General features: G+C 45.0%; 1 protein-coding gene across 2 annotated transcripts in view; it reads right to left on the bottom strand.

Moving 5' to 3' along the window:
* Nucleotides 1-26,705, bottom strand: part of ARID1A (AT-rich interaction domain 1A) — a 61,341-nt gene that overhangs the window by 10,315 nt on the left and 24,321 nt on the right. For both annotated transcript variants that reach the window (XM_074807308.1, XM_074807309.1), the window contains exons 3-12: nt 25,608-26,069; nt 24,494-24,607; nt 8,838-9,078; nt 8,375-8,464; nt 7,509-7,676; nt 6,571-6,886; nt 5,169-5,314; nt 4,972-5,081; nt 2,312-2,521; nt 1,545-1,752 (exon numbers count right to left, since the gene is read on the bottom strand). In XM_074807308.1, the coding sequence (XP_074663409.1) occupies nt 1,545-1,752; nt 2,312-2,521; nt 4,972-5,081; nt 5,169-5,314; nt 6,571-6,886; nt 7,509-7,676; nt 8,375-8,464; nt 8,838-9,078; nt 24,494-24,607; nt 25,608-26,069 (2,065 nt within the window). The remainder of the gene's footprint in view (nt 1-1,544; nt 1,753-2,311; nt 2,522-4,971; nt 5,082-5,168; nt 5,315-6,570; nt 6,887-7,508; nt 7,677-8,374; nt 8,465-8,837; nt 9,079-24,493; nt 24,608-25,607; nt 26,070-26,705) is intronic.

Here is a 26,705-nt window from a genome sequence, read left to right as displayed (position 1 = left end):
ACCTTCACATACCACCGTATTAGCTAAAACAGAATAAAAATTGATGCACCATCTAATCCATTCTGACAGGCACCCAGTGCTACAAGTTTTAAGTGGCCTCCTAAAAGTCTCAGCCCTCTCCAAATAAACTCCAAATGCTCTTAACATCTTTGTTCCACTGCCGAATATCTCAGGGGGGCAAGAAAGAGGTTTTGGAAAGAAAGTGGGGATGGATTTGTGGTCTAGTTTAAGCAGAACTCAGACATCACTTTAGACAGAAGTTTAGTCTAATGATACAAAAGTTGCTTTATCTTGCAGAACACACCAAGGGTGAAGCTACACTGGCACAGTCTCCTGACTAGTGAAAAGACATTATTTAGTTCTTTAAAAAAACAACACTCTGTAACTGAGAGGATAGATGAATGTAGTTGCCAACAGAATATTCAGACAAGCACAGTGTCAATCAAGGGCTTAGCAGGGCTGAGGCACAACTGCAGTACAATCAAAAAAGGGTTCATTATTCCACTCCTCAGGACTTAAGACAAGGATGATGTCAGGTTTCAGAATCAAAAAGGCAATTTTTGCAAACATTACGGGAACTTGAAAGCAGACAAAATTTTTGTTTTACCTACACGAACAGGCTCCTGACCAGAAAAAGCATCTGAAGGTTTTACTTATAAGACAAACTGGAAAACTGAAGCTTAAAGGGTTGGCAACTTCAGCAGCAATTCAAGCAATGAACTCAAGGCAAATGAGACAGAAACAACCAGACTTTCTGAAGACTAAAGAGTACAGCATGCACTCACTACTAGCCTGGACATTTTCTCTTTTTCAGTTTAACAAATCTGAATTGAACACTATGCTTAAATATTTAGAAACTGGAGCACCCCGTTACAGCTGAAACAACAGCAGAAGTTCACTTTAAAGGGCCTGATTTCTAGAGCATCCAACTTGTGATGGGCTTACAATGTGCACAAAGCCTCAGAAAGTCCTCACTGTCTCCTGCTGAAGACAGAAAGAAGTCATTCATGAGGATGAGGAGCGCACACCCACATCAAGTATTTACTCCCAGAAGGTAGCACTTGCATAGCCAAAACTTTTCTAGCAAGTTCCCAAAGCTAAGCTAAGCTTTGGGAACAGGGGCTGCTGTTAGGATACACAGAGATCACCTTGAAGGGATCACTCCAGACTTCTCTCTCCACCAGATTCGCGTAAGGCAGTGATGTACCAGTAAGCATAGAGGTGTGTGTATGTAGGTATGTATATATTTTTATGTTCTCCTTTTTCTTAAAGGTTAGCACAGAGGTAGGACACACAAAATCTGAACTATCCCATGAAGCTTGAACTATCCCATGAAGCTTGACCTACTCCCAGTATCATTCACTCCCCCATTACAAAAGTATTTAATCTACACAACCAGAGAACATCTAACTAGAAACAGAGATGGGGGCTTTGCAGAAGTTTGGAACCAGTCTGGCCCACAGCACGTGGAGTCGGGCGTACAGTGCCCGAGATCCTCAGGTTCAGACATTCATTGCACACCTTAAACCAGCATCTAAACTCACCTGGAGATGGAGGCTGTATCTTAGTCTGAGACTTCTTTGAATCAGCAGCTGCAAAGATATCTGGAGGGGGGTCTTCACCTCGCTCAATCTTGCACTCAAAGGCATAGAGACACTGGATGTACTGCTTCTTCAAAGAACTAGCTGCACTGCTGGATGTGCCCACATTGAGATTTGTGGCTAACTCACGCCATTTCTTGTTTTTGTTGACCTGCACAACCAAACAAGAGGCTCTAAACTCAAAATCCCAGCTACTTCTCCTCCAAGAAATTTTCTGGGGAGAAATCAACACTTCCCAGCTAACACAAAGGATGCAGTAAGGGCTAAGCAGAGCAGACACAGTTGTGTTCAAAACCCCAAACTAGTAAACTCTCTTCCTCACTTACAGAAAACTTTTCAAACAGGGACATATTGCAAATCAAATTACTCATGAGGCCAGTTGACAGCCAGATGCAAAGATGAAGACAGTGTCACCGATCTTTGCACTGGACAAAGCAGGGAAATAAAACACTTGAATTGAATCTCACCGAAGACTGTTCTCAACCAGGCAATGGGAGAGCAGACATTTGGCTCACTTAAAGGATGCTGAGTTTTCTAAGTATTATTTAAAAAAATAAAAAGAAAATAAACACAGCTAAATGGAAAGTCAGGGCTTACATCTAGCTACAAAGCTAGCTGTGAATTGTGTTGCCCATTGGCTTGTGACTGCCAAAGAGTGGGCAGCTCTGAATACAAACACCCAGTCACCACCGCGGCTGCTGGACACTCACCTGAGTCAATCCTCCAATCTCCTTCACTGAGATGTAGAGCCGGTAAAGGTCCAAGGGTTTCCTGCCTACTGCTGGGAGATTTGTCATGCCCATGGCCTTCTCCTCAGTAAAGGCCAGGTAACGATCTACCCAGATCTTCCTCTCGGGCTCACCACCCAGCTCGTAGAGTTTGGTGATCTTCTCATTGGTTGTAGTAGAGGAACTGGACTTCTAGGAGAAGGAAAGAGATATCAGGACTGAGCAGCACAAAAGCAGCTAGTTCACACCCGAGATGGTTTCAAAAAAGCAGTCAGATAAGAGTTCAAAGTTCTGCTGTTACATTGAGAACAGATTTATATTAGACCTACACTTGTCACAGATCAACATCAGGCAAGTATTGACAAAGGTATCACAAAACCAGCTGCTACTCAGGGAATTCACAGAATATGTATTTTTAAAAAGTGAAAGATTTCAGGAATGCTACAGAAACCAAACCAACCCCAAGGAGACTTTACAGAGAGCCATCTCTTCGAGACATCCTTTGTAGGCTCATTTGCTAAATATGAGAAAACATCTAAATTCAACTGCAAATGAGATTCCCCGTGGCTACTGCACTCTCCCGGGGTGAATACTGCCCTCAGGTTAGGCTCTTCTCTTACCCAAGTGGTCCATGCCAGGTTCAACTGACACTAAAAGGAATAAACAGGCCTCAAAGAAAAATAAAGATTAGAGGCACCTGTTTGACAAATGTGGGTGAGGGGTCCCCCACAAAGATCTCTCTTCCCTTGCCTATTCACTGACAGAAGTGCAGGAATCTCCTGCTGCCCAGATACGACATAAGCCCCCATACTGGTTTGCTATCACTGGCATATAAGGATCCAGAAAGACTGACACGGAAAGGTGTCACAGGGATTTGGAATACAAGCGTTATGGAGTATCACACACTAGTTCCTACACATCCGATTCACTGAAGTGACCGAGTCTCTATTTAGAAGTAAAACCCGTGGTCCTGCGTCTTGCCTTGTTTCCTCCAAGTCTTTAGACATAGTGCGTGAGCATGTTATTTTGTCTTTCACCACCTGGATCACGTACACTTGGAGTAAAGGCAGAAATGGTTTTGGCATTCTAAAGGCTTACTTAAAAATGAACTTCCAAAGTAGAAGTGAACTTCAAATCTGATGGTGTTCTAGATGAATCCTTACATCCAAGACTGAGTGTAGTCATTAGCACATGAGATGATCCTTGAACAGCACAGACCAGGAAGACAGAACAACCCTTATTTGTAGCTTCTGGCATCTCCTAGCCCAAGAGCATTCGAGTCCTTGGTTGTCATCAGTAGAGAGACAGATGCCAGAACACATGAGAGATCTTCTGAATCCTCTCACAGACTGCTGGTGGTACAGGGATCAAACTTGCAGAGCATCTATTTTCCTTCAAGTAGCAAAAGAGGAGACTACGGGCTCAGAAACTGCTCTTTTGGTGGTTCTTTTGAAACTGGTAGCAGTAATGCAAAGAAAAACACTCCCTGAAGAACTTGTTTGCCTCCCTCTTCTGGCTTTAATACAGGATTAGTAAGAGGCTTGTTTGTGAAACAACTGTAACACTTTAGTGTACCACCTCCCAGCTGAGAGGTGATAACTGAGTAGCTCCAAGCCTACACCCCAAACACAACTCAGGTTTGTTTACACTTCTTTTGGCAGTTTCACTGTGGCAGGTGATAATTCCTAATACTAAATTGTTTTGCAAGTGGAATTGATTATTCCCAAAGGATTGGGAAACACTCCCCTTCACTTTTGAAGGGTTTACAAATCCCAGAAGTAAAACCCTCAATTGTTTGAATTTTCATGTTAAATCCTGAAGAACCTCCTGGAACCACTGGCACAGTTCAAGCACAGCCAGGGCTGGACACATCAAGCGTAATTCACGTTTAATCTCCTTACATCGAGCACTTCAACTCCATGGTCTTTACCTTTAACTTCTGATTCAAGCAACAGTCTAATTAGCTATTCATAGGCTCTGGGGACTTGGATAAAGCTGACTCAAAAGGTGCATCTGCTCAGGTACCTTCTCCCCAGTTAATAAAGGCAAGACTAGCCCACAACTGAAACGAGAACCTATAAATAAGGTGTGCCAGGCATCTGTTAGAAATTCTAGATGGAGGCTTGAACTCGTGGGTCAAACGGGGAAGGACAGGTGAATGCTGATGGAGAAGTCCCTTTCCTGGCCTGAGGGCTAGTGGGTCTCTGTAGGGGATGGCAGAGTTCTGGCTCTTCAAAAATACTGTTGTTATTAATATAAGCGGGTATTTCATGGTTTATTGCAAGTGCAGTCAGATCCTGCTCTAAAACACACACACACACACACGTGTTTTGAGACACTTGCTTCTTTAATTACGCTCTAAAACATAACACAACCCAACAGAGGCTACCCCACTCACTCGCCACACTCCTGCGTTAGAACCATGGTCACAATTAGCAGTCAGATCACACACTACAAGGACAGCGATGCTAACGAGAAGTCTGTTCGGGGTAAGGAGGACAAATCAAATCAAGTATCTCTCAGGAACCACACTTACACTACACAGATCCACTGTTCAATCCCAGTTAACATGCAATGGTTTTATTTCCCTGGATGCTGAAAAGGATGGGAGTCATTACAAACAAAACCCAAAACATTTTTACCTTTGACTTGGATTCCGCTTTTGGCGTCCCATCTGCCTTATTGTTCATTTTAGTTGCAGGTGTTAATTTGACGTCCCCAAGACCCATCATCTCGGGGCTTGCTGCCATTCCTAGGAAGTTAAAAGAATCTTTAACACTTGATTTTCAATCCAGTACAGTGAAATCAATGAAATGCCTAACAGTCAGCACTGGCTTACCCGCAGAGTTGTTAGCCATGTTCCCCCCCATGGGGTAGGGTGGGCCCTGGGGGTTGATCATGCCAGCCATGCTGTTAATTCCCTGTCCATACGGAGGTCCAGTGCCCATCATTCCTCCTTGATTCATGTTGGGATAACCAGGAGGCCTAGAGAAGGCAAGGAAGAAACAAGACACTTACTCCAAATACTGAGCATTAAGATCTTGTCTTCTAAGGAAGCAGGTTTGCTAAAAGAAACCTTCTACAAAGGAAGTGGAGAAGTGACTTTCTCCAGCTCCCTCTTCCAGCCAAAGACCAAAGATCGGGTGCTCTTTGAAAGCTTTGCTACCCTGGAGCCTAAGTCAAAAGGGGATGCAAACCATTCTGAAAGAGCGACTTCAGTTCTGAACATTTTCACCCTTAATCTTGGTCTACTACATCCCCAGACTGAACTTCATTTCAGTTGTTAAGTTGCCTTTACAGGGAAGAACAGACCGCAAATCCTGCAGCCCTGGGCATTTAAGTGGGAATATGTTATTTGTATAGATGAACAGTGTAGTGCTCCAGCCACATTTAATGATTTTTCTTTATTTCTTTCCTTTTTGTTACCCATACAAGCTACATTATTTTACATGTATCAGAAAACCTCATACATAACTGTCGCTCAAACTTGTTACTGAAAGGGACACGCTTTGATGCCTTTATTGGCGTTTGGGAACTTGACCTCTTGGCAGCCATAGGTAACATCAGACAGTAGTCTGCAGAAGCAGCCCTTAAGTCAGGATAAAGAGCACAATACCCAGTCAGACAACAAATGTATCAAACAGCTTTACTGGGGGAACCCAATTTGTAAGTTCATGGCTCTCACGGCATTCTGGTAGGCCACATATACCTTCTCTGAATAAAAAAAAAACCTAAAAAAAACCCACACGTAGAAAATAGTTGCAAAGTTCAGTGCTGAATTCCGCCTCCCTTTCCCACAGCTGCTCATCAAGGCCCTAAAAGGAAGAAGTTCATTACAGTGGACAAGTAATGCCTTGGTTCAGACAAATGCAGCTGGATGGCTGTCTGGTAGATTTATGGGCTTTCCCACACAGGCAGCGTCTTTCAAGTCACTCATGTAACAAAGACAACCAGAAAGTGAAAACAACTGAAGGGATCTCCGAGTTCAATAGATTTCACCTACGAATATGAAAAATTCCCTAAGCATGTCATTAAGGATGTGTTCCAACACACTGCTTGTCCAAGCTTTATGCTCTTCCTTTTTTAACGCTTAAGTTTGATGGAGAAGTCTCCAAGAAGGGAAAACCTTCAAGGAAGTGTACGTTCACCCAAACCTGAGTTATTCCATCCGCAGCTCTGAAACCCAGATCTGACCTAGGGAAGGGACGTTAACAGAGAGCAGGGGAAATCTCCTTCCTCACCTGTTCTGGATGGAGTTGGCAGCAGCGTGCATGGCGGCGGCAGCCGCCTCTTGTGCTTTGCGATTCATGCCGCCCGGGGGGGGGCACATCCCCGTCCCCACCTGAGGTGGCATATTCGCCATGTTGGGTCCGTAAGGTCTGTTGCCCATGGTGGCGTGGCTCATCCTCCCCGGAGGAAGGCCGCTGTACGGTGGCACGCCGGTCTGCCCGTGCATCTGGCTCCCTGCTCCCATGGGGTTCATGCTTCCTCCCATTCCCGGACTGGGGTAGTTGGCATTGGACATAGCGTTGTAGTTTGGCTGCCTGGGATAACCTCCTGAGGGGATAAAAAGAGGGGAAGACAACATCATTCAACTAGTCAGTTTATGAATCACCATAAAAAATTTTCTATCAGCAAATATTTAAAGATTACTAACAGAGATGAGGGGGAGTGTTAACACCTCAACAAAAAGTCAAAGTACTTGGATATAAGCCACATAAAATGTGTTTTGACACAGCCAAGTAACAACATCGATTCAAAAGCTGCCTGAAACTCTCCCAAACCTCAACTGAGCAGACTGAGCTAAACCGTCCAGGACAGGATGTAAAACACTCACTTAACCCTTTCCAAAACATACAACACACAATTCCTTCCTCTCCAAAGAGAAATGGCCCTTCTTCTCTGTTACGCTGGATGCACAACCTACATCTTTTTAAACGAGGAGGAAGGATCCTACGTTTAGAAGCACAACTTGCCCTGAAAGCAACATATTTGTTCATCTCATCACGAAGAAAGCACAGTTCCTTCCAGCTCCTAAGGAGCACACTGTTCTGTATTACCCACACATTAAGAGGGGAGAAATAAAACCAGTTTCTCAAAGACAAGATGTTACAATAGAGAGCGGCCTTTTCTATTTGCTGAGCTCGGTTCCCACCTCGAGGAGCCCACCGTGCCTCACCTTGAGGTCCGTACTGCCCACCCTGGGGTCCGTAGCTTCCCATGGAGTTCTGCTGGTATGGCCCCATTCCAGCGTGCATCTGTCCTCCAGAAGACTGACGGGGAGATAAGGCTGAGCCAGGCTGGGGTGAGCTGTACTGGGGCATCTGAGGGTTCCTCTGCATGTAACCTGGTCACCCAGTGACAATTATTAGTGCAAAGTATCCAGAGGTGCCACTGGACACACGTGTTCTTCAGTAACAACCACCCTGGACCCACTAACCAAATCCTTTCAGCAACAGCCTAGACAGATTTTACAGTGGTTGCTATTAAGGAACCTGTGTTATCTACTAAGATAACAGAACCAATTTCCTGTTCTAACCAGGAAAAAAAAACCAACTTAGAGTTACAGGAGTAGACAGTACGACTCTGCAAATCCTAGGGGCTTCTTGTTGTTGTTCTTTGTTTGTTTGTTTGTTTTCTCAGGGTGACAACTACATACCTTCAGCCATGAGAGCTGATATTTGACACATTTTCCCCCACACTAACCTTATTCTCTTAAGGGGAAAAGGCACACAGTATTGTTGCGAGCACCCCTCATTTTGAATTTTAAGGTCACGGACCTTAGACAAGCAACATTCACAGAAAAGTGTGTCAAAAGCCAGAGAAAACACTTTACGAGCCAAACTACTAGCTTGGATGGAATATTAAGAGGCCAAACAACCACCCAACAGTTGAATTTACTGCAAGGTGCCTAAACATTTCCAGCTTATAAACCCGGGGCAGCTTTTAAATGCTGTCTCACCATAGAATCCATGTCATCAGGCCAGGTAATTTTTAGTTACACACCTAGCTTTACAATTAAATCTTTTAACTCATGTCACACACCTCGATCTTGCGCTATGCTTGACTGGTTCATGGAAGGATGCATGATACTGTCCGACTGGCCACTGGGCGGTCGGGGTGGCATCTGATTGCCTACACCGCAAAAAAGGAGAGTGGTTAATGACAAAAATTGCACACCACAAAACCCAGGATGCAAGAGTATTAAATACCAGAACTACAAACAACTTCAGGAGAAGGGTATGCTAACCACAGTGGAGAAAAACAAGAGCAAGATCAGTCACATTAACCCAGCAAAATGACACTGCTGGTTTACCAGCCATCCCACCCATCAGACTCCATCCTTTAAAAGTTACAGACATTTTAAAGCAAACAAATGAGATCACAGGACCTCAGTAACCACACAGTACTGATGCTGGCCAATTCCTCCCCACTGGCCATTTAAATCCACTCTCCAGCTGCACGAGGCAGCCCCACCAAAAGATCAACACATGCAGAGTAGCGTTACCTGGTACTGCAGCAGGTGAAAGTGGACCAGAGCGGGACTGAGCAACACTAGCTGGAGATCCAACTGGGGATGGGGAGGGTCCTCTGATGCCTGGCAGGTGAGGAGAGGTATGTGGAGAGAAAGGAGACTGAGCTGGGTTACTCTGCTCTCCTTGACTGCTGGAAATCCCTGATGTGCTTACTCCAGGACTCAGGGCTCCTTCTGTACCCATGGGTAGATCATCTATTGAACCAGACAGGTCCTGCAATACACAGAGAAACAGATCAGGCAAAAATAAAAAGACATGGGACTGTTCTCTCACATACCACTAAGAGTGAGTGCATTTCTCCCTTAGGCATACTACAAATAGAAATCAATGAACTCTGTTCATGTTATTGTCAGTAGCGAAGGCTGCTGCAGACTGAGGTAACTGCCAAATGTGTCTTATCCTGCTGCCTGTCTCTGAACCCAAGAGTTCCCTAGCTGGTTTGCTGAGTGCTTGCTGATGGTCCAAAACAACTGGCTGATTCTCTGACTTGCTTCTTTTAATTCAGTTCAGAGGCGATAAATTAAAGAATGCATCAACAATACACGTAAAACTGCAAATAGAGACAGTTCATGTGATCACGGCTTGGAGGAGAAACGTGGCTCAGCCTCTGAAAGACAGAAACTCCTGCCTCACCATAATTAATTCATAAACCTCATATGAGCTGGGAGACTACTCACTTGAGATGGATAAAACAAACTAAACAGAGATTTAAAAGAAAACCATAAAATACTCTTCAGGGTTCCCACTTCCCTTTCTTCAAAGATAGCAAAAATTAGCAGTTATAATATCAGCCTGGAAAGTTCAGCTTTTCTTGAAGCAAGGCTAGAAAATACCCTTCCTACTGCATGTATCTACCCTGAAGAAGAAAAGCATGAAAAGCCTAAGAAAGCTGAAACCTCCAATTGCCACAACACCGACTGCAAAGTGACAGCACCAAAAATCAGCTGGCAAGTCTGAAAAACAGGGATACTTCCAAGATGATGATGTGCAGATTGAACATTCACAGTTGTACGAGCTGTTTGATATAAGGTGCATCAGCCTGGCCCCGAGTAAATGAGTAACAGTCCGAGACAGAGCAAGCGGTGGCACATCTGAAGAGAAACTGGGAAGTTGTAACTATTCTAGCAATTAGATAAAATCTCTGCCAGAGATTCAAAGGATCACAGAAGGTGAAGAAGTGGCAGACCAAAGCTTACCAGGACTTCACCTATCCTTTATAAGTCTTTCAGAGCAATCAGCCCTGGATCAGAAGTGTTCTGACTGAGCCCTGAAAGTATTTCGGATCAACTCCCTCTGCACAGAATTCAGGTGACCAGCACAAACAGAGCCAACCTCATTTAAAACACCGTGCAGAAAGGCTGAGCCAACTGATACATAACTTGGACACCCTGGTCTCATTTACACTGACCAGATGATGACTTGTTTAGCAGCAGTTCGGGTAACATTTTCCCAGCTCCATGCAGTGCAGAAGGACCTCAGTCACAAGATACTGCAAACTTATCAGCCTTCAGAAGCCAAGAGCCCTATCACTCTGTAACACCTGGGTGCAGGTGATGCGTGAAAAGGCTCTGACAGCACGTCCCCATCATGTAAGCTGGAGAACTGCACGTCACCACATCCTAGGAAGTGGAAAACTGGAGTTACGGAAGAGTAAGAAACGACTCGGGAGGTATCTAACCACCTCATCACACTTGTTGGCTAGACAGGGACATTCAGAAGGACAAAGGGGAGAGCTGGGCATCAGCTGCACCACATTCAGTTGTCTGCTGAAGTTGGGAAATCTTGTCTATTTTAACAGTGGAATTTGATCAAAATGCTTCTAACAAACACTGCCAAATGCTACATTTGAGCTGAAAACGCAAGACACTTGGTGGGATGACTTAGTGCATAGTATGTCCATCCTCCCTTCCATTACTGCTTCTGTTTGAGAGATCATTTCCTGCACGACAGTCTCAGAGGTATATTTGTTTACTGCTGAAGTATTATCTTCCTGAGGAAAAAAAAAGAGCTTTGTTTTATTTCAATGAAAGCTAAAAAACTGCAGAAAAAAGCCTAAAAATAGTTGTCTAAGAGCTCTTGCAATTTTCACTACCTTCCTATTGTAACATCAAAAGCATTGCTCCTTTATGCAGCTACTTGGTTTTTTCCCCCGGACAACTTTGACAAACCCCACATTGCTACTGCGGAAACCATCTGAAGTGGGAGTAAAGAGACAGTATTTCCAACATTTTGCAATAAAAAGCATCAACCAACACAAACAATCAAGAGCAAAACACTCCTCTCCCTGAGCCTCACTGCATCTAACTTCAGCCACTGCTATAAGACACATGTCTAGATTCCCCACTAAGTCAACGAAGGGATCAGAATGTCCAGAAGCCAATTCAGTCCAGCTGAAAATTGGGTTGAAATACTGGTATTTCCCTTAAATACATCAAGATACTTTTAGTCTGAATCACCAAATGCATCCAAACACTGTTTTCATCATCACTGAAATGAAGTTGGAGGCCAAAACCCCTTTGCAGCTTTAAAATCCCCACCACACGAGCTTATTCAGAGCAGTTAAACCTTCACACTAGACAGGCAGAGCCTAACAGCTACTTAGATGAGAGGTTTTTAGGCTCAAAGGAAAAAACACATTATAAACGTACACCTGAGACACAATACTGGTACGAAAGGACAGACAAAAAGCAAACGTGCAAGGTGAAATGTGGAAGTTTCCCTCCGTTATCAGGAGTGTAAGTGACATGCTTCTCCAAGAGGCAAAAGAGAAGGTTTGCCTCCAGGATTTGAGGAGTCACTGTCTGCTACATGGTGGGAGCCATGTTCCTACATGAACCGGGCAGACTAGGAGGGTATGACTTGGTAATACCAGGCACAAAAATATCTGCAAAACATAAAACGAAGCAATGTTAAAAACTGTTTGAAAATTAACTCCTAAGTAACTAGATAACAATCTTTAAAGCTGATGTCTTCGACCTTGCCTATGCATCAAAGCTTAACCTAAGTACTGCAAGTCATTTAAAAACATTCAGTTTTAATTAAGCAGGTTAATACAGGGTTGCTTTAGACATGCGAGCGAGGGCCCCTCTGCATTGCTGGCATACCATCACGGACCTCACGGATAGGAAAAGTAGGCCTTCTAGCTGTAAGGCTCTGGATCAGAGTCCCAGATCATCAGTTTAAGTAAGTTAAAAGTGAATTACATGTCAACCTTTCTTGGATGTTAGAACATGAATTGAAACAGGACCATAAAAATCAAGTCACTCATAAAATGACTTTCACCTCTAAAGATCTGTAGGTTTTATGAATTCCAACAATAAAGTCATTTCCCAGCAAAGAAACGCTCTGCCAGCACAGCAGCGTTTTCTGAGTGGGTTATTCAGCAGGACTAAGTTTCTCAGAAGTGAGACTCCCGCAAGGGGAAGGAGAGAAGCAGGGACCGGAATGCTTAAGTGCAAGCAGCTAATCAGCAAGGAGCTGTTTTCCACCCATCAAGTTATTTTCTCAGGATGCCAACCATCAAGGCACAGAGTGTTGGGTTTTAGTTTGTTTTGGATTTTTTTAACTAAACCTAAGGGACACCCTCCAGCTCTAATATCGCATTTACTCAAGTGTGCCACAACTAGGGGAAAAAGAAATCTCTCCATCTCTCTACAGACCGCTTTAAGGATGGCCGTAGCAGAGAAGCCTTTAAAAAAAAAAAAAAAAGAAAACCTCGTTGAAAATAATGGAGACCTGCTGCCGTCAGTGCGTTCTGGATCCAGCCCAAGAGGAGAGGGCCAGTGAGGTTTTATTTGCCTCCCACAGAGCATCAGGAGGAGACCTGGAAAGACACAGCAGCACCAGGAGAAGGGCTCTCCTCTTCCCTCCTCCCGCGAGCGCAGCCAATCGAGCCGAGACAGGAGGTGAGGCTCGACAGCAGTAACTCTGCCAACTTGAAGGAAACGTCAGGGTCTGGAGAATTTCCTCACGTGTTTCCAATGTGTTTTTTATGCATTTTATTGCTCATCTGCCATGCAGATCAAAAACGCTGGAGGGATTCCAACTATTTCACACAGAATCTCACACTCCAGGCTGGCTGCAGCCCCAAAGCCTGAGTTTCTTCACTTGAAATACTGCCCAGTGTTATTTTGGGATGTGACCTGATAGCGGAAGCCCACAGGGACCCTGAAACGATAACTGTTCCAGCTGCGATTGGTTGCCCAACCCTTGCCGATGCCAGCATGGGTTTGTCAGTACTGCTGACAAACAAGGACTCAGCAGCTAACACCTTCTTTTCACACCACAACAAAACCATGCCTGAAATCACACAATCTGGTACCCAAAGGAGGGGGCAGGGGAGTTCATCTATCTCAGGGAAAGGGTTGCAAGTCCTGGCATGACCAACACAAGGGAGCCGGTTAGTTTATGCTGGAAACAGCAAGGTTTCTTTTATATGAAAAGAGGAACCACCATTTCACTATCTGATACAAGCTCATTTGTTAAACAAACATAAAGATGAAACAACAAGAAAGACTTAAGATCAAGGTAACAAAACCCCAGAGGAGAAGAGATTCAAGGCTCCACTCTGGCCCATCCCACTGATCTGGAAGAGCAGGAAGACTGACCAGAAAGCAAATTGATCTCCTCACTGGGGACTGCAGCCTTCCTCTACTACTCCCCTGCCCATCCCCAGCCTAAGCGCGTATGGGAAGCGTGGGGGAAGAGGGAAGGAGCACAGTCAGACTGTAATGATTGTAGGCACTATCAGATCACTAGATAGCACTCAAGGAAATTATGATCTGGAGACGAGCATGTGGTGGAGCGTATAAATTCTGTAAGGCCAGTTGTTTCCATAAAGATGCTTACAAGCAAGACCAGAGAACAATGGCTAAATTTATTCCCCGAGTCTTTCTGAAAGGGAAAAAGCCTCTTCATTCCTTCTGACTAATTGAAATACCTACTTTCTATTACAATTTCATTTTCTCTGCAGTTTATTTTCCACCCATTCAAGAATGATCAACACTTAAAAATCACAAGCTTGTCCTTTCCTTCCCCTTTGTTTCCACACCCAAAATACCTCAATCCTCTCTATCACAAAAATTACACAGCTGACTGGCAAGCTAGGATCTCCCTGCTATTCTGGGGAAATGGATAGACTCATTCCTCCTTCTACCATACAGACAACTGAATCTTGCATCTTATGCTTCACAAATCACCTCGTAACACAAAGCGGCCCGGAGACCTCACCGTGCTCCATTTACACCAGACTTACAGATTCACATCACATCCAAGAGGACACCTTGCAAAGCTGACTTGAGATTTCCACAGATGTGACGGAAGGGTCTGGAGAGGGCTCTGCAGCCTGCCACCGCCTTCCTACTTACCGTATGCCTCTTGCAGATTGTTCCCCCAGTAGAAACCAGAAGTTGGAGCTGGGGAACACAAGTTGAGCTACAGAAGAAATCCAGTTGATACTTTCCATCTAGAGAGAGTTGTTATAATCTACAGTCTCCAAAGATTTTTCTTGCTGATAAATCTGAGAGTCAGAACGGAGTTTTTCAGTCTCGGAGCTGGTCCAGCTTACCGGAGGCACACTGGGAAGGGCCCACACTCCTGCAAACCCTGCATCACCACCACCAGCTTCATTTCAACTGCCACGCTTTAAAATTCTGACAAAATCCATCAGCACGTACCACCACAAACACGAAACCCACTGAGAGCTGGCTCTCAGCACTTGGCAGGCAGCTGCAGGCTCGCTGAACACCCTGGGTGGGAACGTAAAGACCATCGCCATGAGGAGAGAGTCAACTCTCAAAGCCAAAACAGATTTCCAAGTCCTGTCCTATCCCCAAAATATACAAATTGTCCCAGGGAAGATCATCATTCACCTCACTTTGCTCTTCTACCATCGGTTACTGTGCAGAAGATAACGAGTCCATCTTTACAGCACCGAAAGCACCTTCTAGATGATCGTCATTCTTGGTGCACGTGTGGGCTGGACGGGAGACAAAGGGGAGGAGGAGGAAGGATGCATGTAGGATATGTCTCCAATAAAATCTCTTGCCACATCTAGAATATTTCTGGAATTTAAAGTGAGGTGAAAGTGCTGTTAACACTCTGTTCCTGTGTGCTGTGTACCCTGTCATGCTTTGGGAGGAGTGGATAGAAAACAAAAAGATGTATTTTTAAGCTGCCAGTTTACCTGTTACTGATTTTGTGTCCATACATGTGTGGGAAGCATGTTCATCCACATTCCCAAGCTACCCAAGATGACTAAAGACTAATCAAATAGCACCAAAGCCTAGCAACACACGTTGGTGTCCCCTGGACCACATACAGCTTTCCTCCACTGCCACGTAGCTCCTACCTCTTACTGTCCGAGGCACTGCAAAGTTTGGGTTTAGTTTATCAGGGAAAGCTGACTTTCTCCTGGCATAAGAAACGGGGAATGCCCTGAAGGAAGATCGCTGACACACTACCACGAGCTGCACAGTAAACTTCTGTGTTTTATGAGAGCTTTTTAAATTCACAGCCTTGCCTCTTCTCTTCTATCCCTCCTTTAAAATGGGACAAGATCAGCAATCAGAAGGAACAAAGGGATTTCATTATGCAATGAAATAATTGGTTTTGGCCCCTTGGATAAGTCCCTGGAAGCTCAACATCCGATTTGAACAAGGACCACATGTGAGCGACTAGAAACTAGACAGTTCTCTTTTGGAGAAAAACCCAAGATCCCGGTTACCAGACCGAGCGCGCATAAAAAGCTTCGAGTCCTATTACGTGCCACTTACTCATCCAAGCAGTCCTTAGGTAAAGGAAATATGTGCTAGACTTTTACTACTTCAAGGCAAAACCACCTGCCCACTAAAACAAATATCAGGAAGGTAACACTACCAAGACTTCAGCTTCTGCTAGATAGAATCCATATTCCCTTCCCTTATGAGGAGTTTAAGCTTCTCTCAGGCATCAGCACTGACAATTACAAACCTAAGATGGGGACTAGAACATGCAAGAGAGATTCGTGCAGTTTCCTTGCTCAAAAAAGAAGCTGAAAAGCTCATTCTTCCAGGCTGGCTTTAGACAAACTGGTAGAAGCTGCTGGCTCTAGCTGCACTGCAGGAAAAAGAGCATTTGGAAAGGAGGCTGTCAGGAGGAGGGGCTCAGTGTCACACAAGAAATTTTACTCTGATTGCAAAAATAAGCTGCTGTTTTAATCCACCTCAGTAAATCTAGGTGAGTCTGGTCGCTTGGCAGAAAGCAGGTACAAAATAAAAAGGGAGGACGATAGACGGAAGTGCTGCTGGCTTTACTACATTCCTGCAACGGGAGACCTTGCAAAACAGCCAGCACTGCTACCGCAGCAGCCATTGATTTTTCAGAGGTCGATACTCCACTCCCACAGATCTACTCGGCAGGAGCTTTAATCACATCTACTGCTCCTACCCTGTGCCACCCCTCCTTCTCTTCCCCCTCCAAATAAAATTAAAACAAAAAAAGAAAAGGGGGGGAGGACAAGGGGGGGTTTTCTCCCCCTCCCAACACTGAGCAGACTAACAAATTTCATATTCTCGGTCTTTGGAGAGGAGAGATTCAAAAGCTGTAGTTGCAGCACAAAGTATAGAAGGAGTAACATGATTCATCCACAGAACAAGATGTCGCTGAAGGGAAAACCCACCACGTGGAAGGGCAGCTTTCCCACTCGGGGAGCGCTGGGTGCTGAGCTCTTCTGCAGCACCCTGGGAAACACAGCAGCAAAACTCCCCAGAGTTTCCATTTAACCCTTTGAAAGCTGCTCAGCTTCTAAGAAGTACTCCCAGGTTTATCTAAACACTGATACAAGATAAAAGTATTCCAAGCAGCAGTGGTAAATGCTGAAGTTTTGCTTGACAGAGTAGTGTCACTTCAGCTAACACACAAGTTGGCCTGGCCGGTCAGCAGCGGCGCTGCCACAGAGAAGGTAAAACCTCCAGGTTCAACAGTAACACTGAGCCTAAAACAAGGAAAGAAGCACGGAGGACCCCAGGCACAATGAGCAGCAACGTTGCAGCAGCACCAGAGGATGCTCTCAGCAACACTGATTTGTTGGAGGGCGTTGGGGGTGCGGGGGGAGCGAGAGCTACAAGTCAATCCCATCAACCAGAAAGGTTGGTCTGACACCAGGCCTCGGGAAGGCAAGTGCAAGTGAGAAATGAGTATGGCTGTCAGATGACAGACCACAACCTCTTTATTTAAAGAGCTTTTGTTTTCCTTCCAGAGGTTTTTAAGTATTCTACTTCAGTCTGAAGACAAACCCCAGATCATATAAAACGCTAAATCACGTAAGAGGCAGGAAGCTACCCCTCACTGCCAGCCGTGAGGATATTCCAATTCCCCAGCAGTGCTTCCTCTGGAAGGCGCTTTCCAGTCTCCAATGTGTTCAATTTAGACTCCAAAGCATTTAGTCATCTCAGCATGTGATTATGCCACCATGCCAACCACACGAGTTAGGGTGGGCAAAGAAATGCAGCAAAGGCAGGAGTCTGAAATAATTAAAAATTAAAAAGGCCCCCGTTCAGGCCAACACGTTGGATTTTAAGACAACTCAGCTTTTAGTGTTGTTATCAGCCGCTTTGAAACAATGAAGAGTGACAGAATCGATTTCTAAAAAAGTGGAAGGAAGGAAGATTTTAGGAGAGAACAAGATTTCTAAGGTATCAGGTATTTGCAAGCCTGATGAACTCGGCAGTCCTTTCGCTGGCAAAAGCTGCTGAAAGACACAGCGGAAAGCTGGCAGCTCCTTCCCAGCGTCCGTCGTACCTGTGGGGAGGCAGCGCTGGAGCGCCAGGAGGGGCTCCAGCCGAGCCCCCAACACTGCCAGCTGGAGCACCTCTAGAGAAACCTCTTGCATTCAAGAACCTGTCCGCAGCACCGCACCCGCGCACCGCTGGTCTGGATGGGACGGAGACACTGAAGACACATTTAGAAAGAATCGAGGAAATTCTCCTCTCGTCCTGGCTCAGAGCAGCCAGCGTGCACGGAAAGAGGTAACATAACCATGGAAACCTGGCCCGTGCGAGACGCTGACGTACGCCCGGTGCTACCCTCGGGGTCAGGGTGCCAGAACAGTCAATTCCTAGAGATGTCACTTCTTGTCAGTTCAGGAAATTCAACTCTTTTTTTTTTTTTTTTTTCCTCCTGTTTTCCTGGGTAAGACCTGATTCAATATTATAATAAAAAACCAATTACACAACTCCTCCTCCAATTACCAAGACTTGTTTGAAATTACAGCACGAACCTTGCACCCAAAGGTGCGGGCACAAGCCCACCCGAGCAGCGTGGCCACGGCAGGAAGGGAGCGGAGCAGCCCGAGCCTTGGGCCCCTGCCATGCCCCACATCGGAGCGCCATGTGGAAACAGTTTTCTTCACGGCATTTACGACCGTGCACATCTCCAACACAAGTCAATCCAGCATGCCAAAAGGACATTAACAGGAAAATGATTCCTGTAAACTGAAAGTTCAGGTGTGGCAGTGTTTAAAAGGCGTGCAGCGCCGTCAGCCAAAGTTAAACACCTTCCTTTATCCCTGCAACCGCTCCACGCAGCAGATGAAGGTCACAGTGCCACGGGCTCTCCCTCCCCTGCACGGTGCGGGAGCTCTGGGAGGGCTCAGTTTTGATGGGAAGAGGATGAGGCCCAACATCAGACTGACAAGAGGCTTCTGCACTTTTTAAAGGGTCTCCAATGACACCAAGTCATCAGCAAAAAGGAAGTGAAAAACTGATTTCCCTGCCTACACCAACGAGCCGCTTCAGAGCGCGTTTAAAAGCGGAGGGTCACCTCGCGAGGCGCGCGCTATCAGCGGTGACGGCGCAAGGAGCAGCTCTGGACGGTCAGGCTGCGGCGGCGCAGGGGATGCGTGTGACAGAGCACAGACTATTGTTCGGGATCCAAGACCAGAACTGGTCATCCTACAGCAATTTCCTGATTAAACACTGACCCGCCTAATCACTCCGTCCGGGTCTAAAAGCACAAGAGCCTGTCCTGAGCGAGCCGCCAGCCGTCCCCGCCGCCCACCACACGCGGAGGTCGCGGTCTCCTCCTTCCGTTGGGTCCGTAACCGAAATCGCTCCTAAGAAAACGAAAGGCTGGGGGTTAGGGGAATCTGTGCGAGGCGTGCAGGCAGGAAGCAGAGCTGAGCTGCTGGTGACCAGAATAGAAACAGGAAACGAGCCCGGCATCGAGCATAGCGCAACCCGCTGCCAGCGCAGGCTCCCGCGAAGCTGCATCAGCGGCTCCGTGCGGCATCATCTCAAAAGGGATGTTTATGGGCGGCGAAGGCCTCTCTGTGCAGCCCGGAGAGGGCCCCGGGTGATGCAGCATGGGGTGGGGAGTTTCCTCCTGAGCGCCGGGTGGGATTAGCTCAGATCAAACCTGGAGGAAGGGGTGGGAGGAGAGAAAATTGCCACATGGACAAATAGCTGAGTAACCCTGAGAAGCAGGTCACAGGCGTGAAACATGTTACTGGAGTGGCTGGAAGATTAGGGTAGCTTTGAGCAGCACTCCACGCTCTCCATTATTAGCAAAATTAAAAAATACTTTTTTAAAAGGCACAACCTTCTCAAAAAAAACACACAGAAATGATGGGCACAATCTCACACTGAGAAAAGCTTAGGCAGAGGAGCCTTGGTTAGGCATAAAACCCATTTTCTACTCTCTGTATCACCATAACTTGGGATAGAAACCTTTATATCAGCATAAACTGGAATGCACCAATCTCTCTAATACCAGTGTTTCAGGTATTGTGCTCCGGAGGGGAAGCCTGGGGGTGCTGGTGTTTACCTGCATATCCACTGTGATGCCCAGGCACCACAGCATGCAACTACCCTGCTTTGAAATGCATACATCACTAATCCCTCTCTTAAGGCAAGCAATAAGACAAGCTCAAAAGGCCAAATACAAACCAAACAGAAGCAGGAAGTCCCATATGGAAAAAGAAAAATTAAAAGGCCTTGAAATGACCAGCAGATTCAACTATAAAAGGTTCTTTCTCCACACACCCCCCCCAAAAAAAAATTGTCAAAATGATTAATTTTAAGCTCAAAGGATTTTTAAGAAAACATTCATTTCCTGGGCTGCATCTCCTTCCCCATCCACAGCAGCTTTGAGACAGTTTTCTGCTGCATTTCAGCCTGTTGCGTTGATTATTTCCAGGTCAGAGGATGCAGCTGACAGAGCTCAACTTTATTCCACTTCAAGTACCTAAAGAGTACCAGCTGAAATGACCACTTTGTAAGAACGGAAAATCCAAACGGTGCTTCTGTGACAACCTCCACTGTTCAAATTCAGAACCTACTTGACTTAAGAAAGGAAGAGGGAATCAAACAAAAAATATCCCACAACTGCTGGGGATATTCACAGAAGGGTTCTTTCTGCACAAGCCAAAACTCTGCAGCCTCATTCCTCTCCGCCTCTCCACAAAACCTAATTTTGCTAAATCCATACTGCAAAGACCCAAGGCCAGAATGCACGTTCAGAAGTTAAACATAGACCAGAAATTTGTTTTCAGTTGATTAAATTCCTTTCTGCCACTGACAAGACACTTTTCAGATCTAAAGTCAGAGGTGAACTAAAGTGAAATGCAGCTGAATAAGCAAAGCAGTTTTCCAACAGTGCAAAATACTGAGATTAAAACAATTCCCACTCCACATCGAGATGAAAATAAATTGCCCAGGACAGGGATAGGGTTTCTCCCTCAGGCTATGCAGTACACTGACCAAAACAAACTAAGGACATTCTGGGGTGGGAATTCTAAAACTTCTGTCCAAGCTGCCCCAGTTCACGTCGTTACGTATTCGCTGCAACAAAAACTCAAACGCAACATTGCTATTTCAGGACCTCCAAAACCTTGCCTGTATCTGTCCCCCTGGTTCGGCCAGAAGTCCCACCCCACGCAGAACCTTTCCTATTGAAGCACTGCTGAAAATAATACCTCTCACAAAACTTTTGGTTTCCACAAATAGAAAAGCTTCACTGAACAAATCCCAGAAGGTCCAGTGAAAAGCAAATACCAGCCAGTATATACTGGCTTTGCTTTATAAATGGCTTTTGGGGCCAACCTGGAAGTCCTAACACCACAGATACCAACTTCTGTGGTTGGGAAGGTATAAACCACTGTCTCGATGCTCTACTCCTCATCCATCCCAGACAGGAACTTGCACTCAGCTCCTTCAAGGCAGCCCATAAGACAGAGGCTGGGGCAAGATAAAAATCTGTCGCATGCTCCAAAATGATGTACAAAATTCCTCCCAACAAACCTAAAACTCCATAGAACTTTGCAGCAGAACTGATCTGCAACCCAAACCCAAATGGGTGTCCTTAGCACCCTATTTACTTCCCCTATGCTCCACCTTCCATGTCTAAGCAGAAGGTAAGTAACAGCTGGAAATATTTGACTCTTACAGACTCTGAATCCAAGCCTCAAAAGGTAAAGACACCAAATAAACTGGATACGACTTGCCAGGAAGAATTCTTTGCTAAGGAGAAGAGGCTAGGGAGTCTCCTGGGAGAAAGAGATTTATACTAAGGATTACTATTCCTCTATTACACCCAGACACAAAAGACGACACTTTGCTTCTCCCATACACGGTAGCAATCTAAGTTTAGTTTAGCTGCAATCCTGACAGAAACTCCCTAGGGAAGCAGCAAATTCTTCAGAGAAATTCTTCACCTAGCCTGCTACAGGAAAAGAGAACCAGCCAGGCCACTCGCATGGATGCATTAAAGACATCAAGTTTAAGTTAGCAGCAGCGTTCTCCCCTGACATACAGCAAGCATAATCTTCAGAAAGGGAACAACCAACCAGGAAATACTTGAGCTAGAACAGCCTATAACACAAGTAGAAATGGAAGACCAGACATTTTGCTACTTATAGATGAGCAGACGAAGCATTAAAGAAATCAGTAATTTGACTCTTCTGCTGTTAAAAGTCTGAACCCAGGAACATTGTCAGGAAAATGTTTAGTTAGTGACACAAAAATCATTTATTGGGAAGATATCTTGAAGACCCCAGAACGATCAACACGACATTTCTCAGGTAGATCCTAGCAAAGCCAGCAAGAGCTCACAGGAGTTGAACCACCTGACAATGTCACCATCTAAGAGATCCCCACCTCCTGAAACGGTGATAGGATCAGCTGAAGAAACATCCCCCCCTTTACCGCTTAGAATTCCAACACGAACGTTGACGTACAATATTAATGTGTAAAGGCCAAAGACTCGTAAAGGCACTGGGTACATAAATTTAACACTTCATAAGAACCTAAAAAGCAGCAACCTCCTTTTCTGGCTGGAGCTGATCTATGTTTAATTAAAGATGATGCATGGCACGATTTGCTCCGATTCCAAGATACCCAGTGAGCTATTCCACAGCGCCCACTGAGGCTTGGAAAAGGACTCAGAACTCCACAAAAAATTAAAAGCCCACAAACTAACTATGCTTCTGTAAGTCATACATAATGGCAAAACAGGGATCTAGGAATCCTCCCGAGTAGGATAAAACTTTCTAAAACAGACAGACTGAGCAATATAAGGAAGATAAAAAGAAATTGATAGCACCCTTCCACATAGCTCTTTTGTTTCTAAGCATCCCCAGGCCAAACTTCATGCAAGAGATTGATCACTGAAACAATGAGTTGGCTTCCATACACCTCAGAGGTCCTGCCTTTAAACCACTCCACAGCATCGCTGTCTGATGCATTTCTCAATTTACAGATGGGGTGCTGGTCTTGTCCTACAAGATCCCAACAAGAAGACAAGGAATTATGAAACACATACAAGAATAAGGGTGAGTTTCTGCAGGGGGGGGGTGTCCTTTTTTAATTTTTGCTTACCAAGGAAGAGAAGGCCCGAAGATACCCTGGGCCTGGGTAAGCTAAAGGACTGCTTGATTTCTTAAATGCAAATTATTTGATGATAAAGTCAGGAAAACAAGATGACTATAAAGTCTGTTTAAAACAGAAGCGAGCTTTATAGCTAGGCCAATTCTAAAAGCCAGACCCATTTTTTGCACCCTGCATTTCTCTTCAGCAAACCTCTGAAGTACCTGATCAGAAATTGGTGGACATTGAGAACTTTTAAACTGGATCAAATTCCCTCGTTCCTAAGGTTCCTTCACTCTTACAGCAGGGATGGATATCTTTTCTTAAACTGCTTGGGAAAAGGGAAAACTTGAAAGGGGCCAAATACATTTAACCACAAGGTATAAAACAAACTCCCACTTGGTGCTGAGAAAGAGCCACTTCTGCTAAGCAGAGCAACTAATTCCTATAATCTGAGTCAGAGGGCGCTGATTGGTAGGATTCATGAAGGCTCTATCAACAATGCTACTGAACAGGACTTCCCACCGTTCAGAGCTAGAGCAATTTCTTCAATTACTTCAGTGGCTTCACTTTTCCTACATTCTTCGCCAGAAGATGGGTCACATGGAAGAACTTGTGGAGAGGCAGAGTGGAAAGAAACATGCTATTTAAAAGGATTTTTCCCCAGGCCTCAGAACAAATTAAATCTTTGTAATCAGGGTCCAAAAGGCAAAAAAAAAAAAAAAAAAAAAAAAAGGAAAAGAAAGAAAAAAGAACCAACCCACAACTACTCCCATTAGGTGGCCAGAACTAGAATCACTTTGTATTTTGGGTGACAATTTGTACCCACAATACAAAGGAATTATTTCAAGGGGCTCACAACAAAGCCGTTCTCATTGCTGAGAGCAAAAATAACTTTGCTATATACACAGCTCACTCTCCTCTGACCAATCCAACTGCAGCTTAGAAAACAGACTTAGCCAGTGGCTAAATAAAAAAATAAAAGCTCACTCACTTCCTACTGGTTACAATGAAAGTAACCAGCAAAATCAGAACTCAGCAGCTCAAAACTTCTGCTCCAAGTCAGAGGCGCAGACCAACTTGTGTAAACTAATCTTAACTTTTAACCCTTCTCCATTTTTTGGATGAAGTTTTCACCCGAAGTTAAACTATTCTGGTCCAAAAACTGCTGGAACACTAGGCACTAATCTCATACCCAACTGTTCACTGTACATACAGCAAGCAGATTTAGAATGCAAAAGAAAATATAATTCTCCATCTGTCAAGGAAAGGGCTATCTCTGACTGATCTTCCTCACTCCAGGTACTAATAACTTGTCTTTTGCACCAACTGTTCCATCAGATCGGACCAAAGAAGCTTAAATCAGCAGTATAAGGATCCAGTGACACAGAAAGGGAACCGCACTGCCAGTCTGCTAACCACCAGTGCAGCAGTGGGCTGAAGGAACAAGAAAATAAAACAGAAATGAGACACTTTCCCCTGAAGGTCAGGGTCTACTCTAACAGCAGTCAGGTACTTCAGACACTGCAAATACAAAGCTCAAAAAATATCTATCTTTTAGCTAGAACATGCAGACCAGAGTATTTAGGGTTAAACTTTACTCTCAAATCCATTACTTTTGTAAATTACATTTAATCTCCAGTGGGAAGCCAGAAGCTAATGACTTAGTAAAAAGCACAGGCAGCCTCCATCATTCCCATTTCCATGTGGAATATTACCAGTGCTAATTTATCCTGCTGTGCTTCTGATTGCCCTCGCCCCATTCACTTCTAGATCAGCTCACCACTCACCGGCAGGCTAGAAGGTCTGGACTGAAGATTCAAGTTCATATCTTCTTGCCCTTTACTGGAAGCCATTGAGGGAGCAGATGATGCCTGGGACCCAAACGAGTCTTGAGATAACTCCTGAAACATCAAGAAACACCAAAAAAAAAAAAAAAAAAAAAGGGAATAAAATAAAGGCTCTGCTGGAATCGCTCTGGTATATTCTCATGTTGTGGAAGAATTACGTACCCTTGGTGACATTTGCCCAAACCAGGAAATAAGACAGCAAAGAGTTCAAGCCAGCCCACCTAACCGCTCGGAGGAGGACAAACACTGCCCGACTACTCCAGAGAGCGTTGGGGGTACAAGTCTAAAACATGACAAAACAGTAATTCTCTGGCTTTCCCTTATTACAGATCCTGAAGAACAGAGACTGTCCTGGGAGACTGCCCACTTAGCTTCTTCATCTTCTAGGATCTTACGATAGCTCCAAGTACTTCATTACACAAACAAGGCAAGTCAATTAAAATCTTCAACTTTTCAAAAGCTCCCTCCGATGCGTTCCAACGTTTGCTGAAAGGTCCCAGCTAGTTTTTCACACAACTATTAAAATATTATTAAGCCTTGCTGAAAATAAATACAATTTATTAAAAAGAAAGTAAATTTGCTTCGTGATTTTATTTTCAATTCCCTTGCTGCTTTATGTCTCCTCCCTAAAGCCAAGTTTTACACTTAAGAGCAAACTCTTCCATCACCATCCATGTGTCGCTCTGCAAACTGTGTTCTGCTACTGTGCTAAACCAAGTAGCTCTGGAGACCACCTGGAGAACTTCCACAGACCACAACGTGAAAACCATTCGGGTACAAAATCCTTTAGACTGGTGTTGCCAATCAGCAGCATTTACTCAACACTACTCTTCAAAACTGCAGTATTAGCACGGCTTAGCCTGTTCCCACCGTAACATCTCTCTGCAAGCGATACAGATCTGGACACAACAGAGAAGGCAGCACATCTATTACTGTAATCATTCCAGCCAGCTTGCTGACATGTAGTTCAACCAACTTTAATGCACAACGAAAAGGATTTGCCCAAGTTTAAAAAAATCACTTACAGAAGGAAACAAAGCAGGAGACAGCCTACCTGAGGAGGCGGGAAGCGTTGCTGGGAGTAGGCAGACTGCTGCTGCTGCGGCTGTGACTGAGGGTATGAAGATGACTGCTGAGAAAGAGCCGAGGAAGCCGTCTGCTGAGTTTGTTGCTGCTGCTGGTAGGGCGACTGTGACTGCTGCTGTGAGTAGGGAGGCTGACTCTGTTGGTGCTGCTGGGCTGTGGACTGCTGTTGAGGATACGGAGTTGGGGACTGCTGATGGGGCGGCTGGGACTGCTGCTGAGAATACGCAGGCTGCGATGTCTGAAGTTGTGGAGGTTGAGACTGAGGCTGTTGCTGCTGCTGATAAGAAGGCTGAGAGTGAGGAGTCTGGGATGGAGGCTGCTGAGAATATGGAGGTTGCTGCTGTTGGGGATGAGGGCTTTGCTGGTTGTAATATGGAGTCTGGCTTTGCTGCCCATATGCACTGGGGCCCTGCTGTCCGTAAGGAGGAATCTACAGAAGAAGAGGGTAGAGTTATACCAGTTATGGAAGTGGTTTACATACACAAAGCAAGATTATGCTCAAGGAGAAAAAAATTCAGAGACCTCTGCAAAGCAGATAACTGGGAATGTACTGGAAATGTTACTACCTAGATACTTCCCAGACAACAGCAGAAGTCACTTGTGTATGACATTATTCTTGGCAGTAACAAAATTTTAATAGGTACCATTAAGTTTTTAGGGATCCTTATCTGACCACCCTTCAACAATAGGAACACTGAAAGACTGCTTGCTCCAAAAAAAAAAAAAAAAAAAAAAAAAGGGCAGCCTTTTGAATCCTGAAAACAGCCCAGCAGGAGCCACTTGGATCATGTAACAAGCCAAAACTGACCTGAAGTCATTTCTTCTGTTAAGAACAGCTGCGTCTTCAACAGAACACAGCAGAAAGAGTATCTTGCTCCCCTCACTACTTATTTTTCCCTTGTTTGGTTCTCTGCTCTGCCACTGCCTCTCTTGGAAGCAAGGATTCCACAGATCCCGATACATCGATTGCACCCGGATCCAGGTGCAGTGCAACAGGCAGCCTAAAGAAACACCATTTTACCTACACAACCAATTCCAACCTGGTTGAAGGCCGTCCCTTCAGAAG

The sequence above is a fragment of the Strix aluco genome, chromosome 26, assembly GCF_031877795.1.
Source record: "Strix aluco isolate bStrAlu1 chromosome 26, bStrAlu1.hap1, whole genome shotgun sequence".
Taxonomy (NCBI): domain Eukaryota; kingdom Metazoa; phylum Chordata; class Aves; order Strigiformes; family Strigidae; genus Strix; species Strix aluco.
The sequence above is the reverse complement of the archived record's forward strand: the minus strand, read 5'-3'. Positions and strand labels throughout refer to the sequence as shown.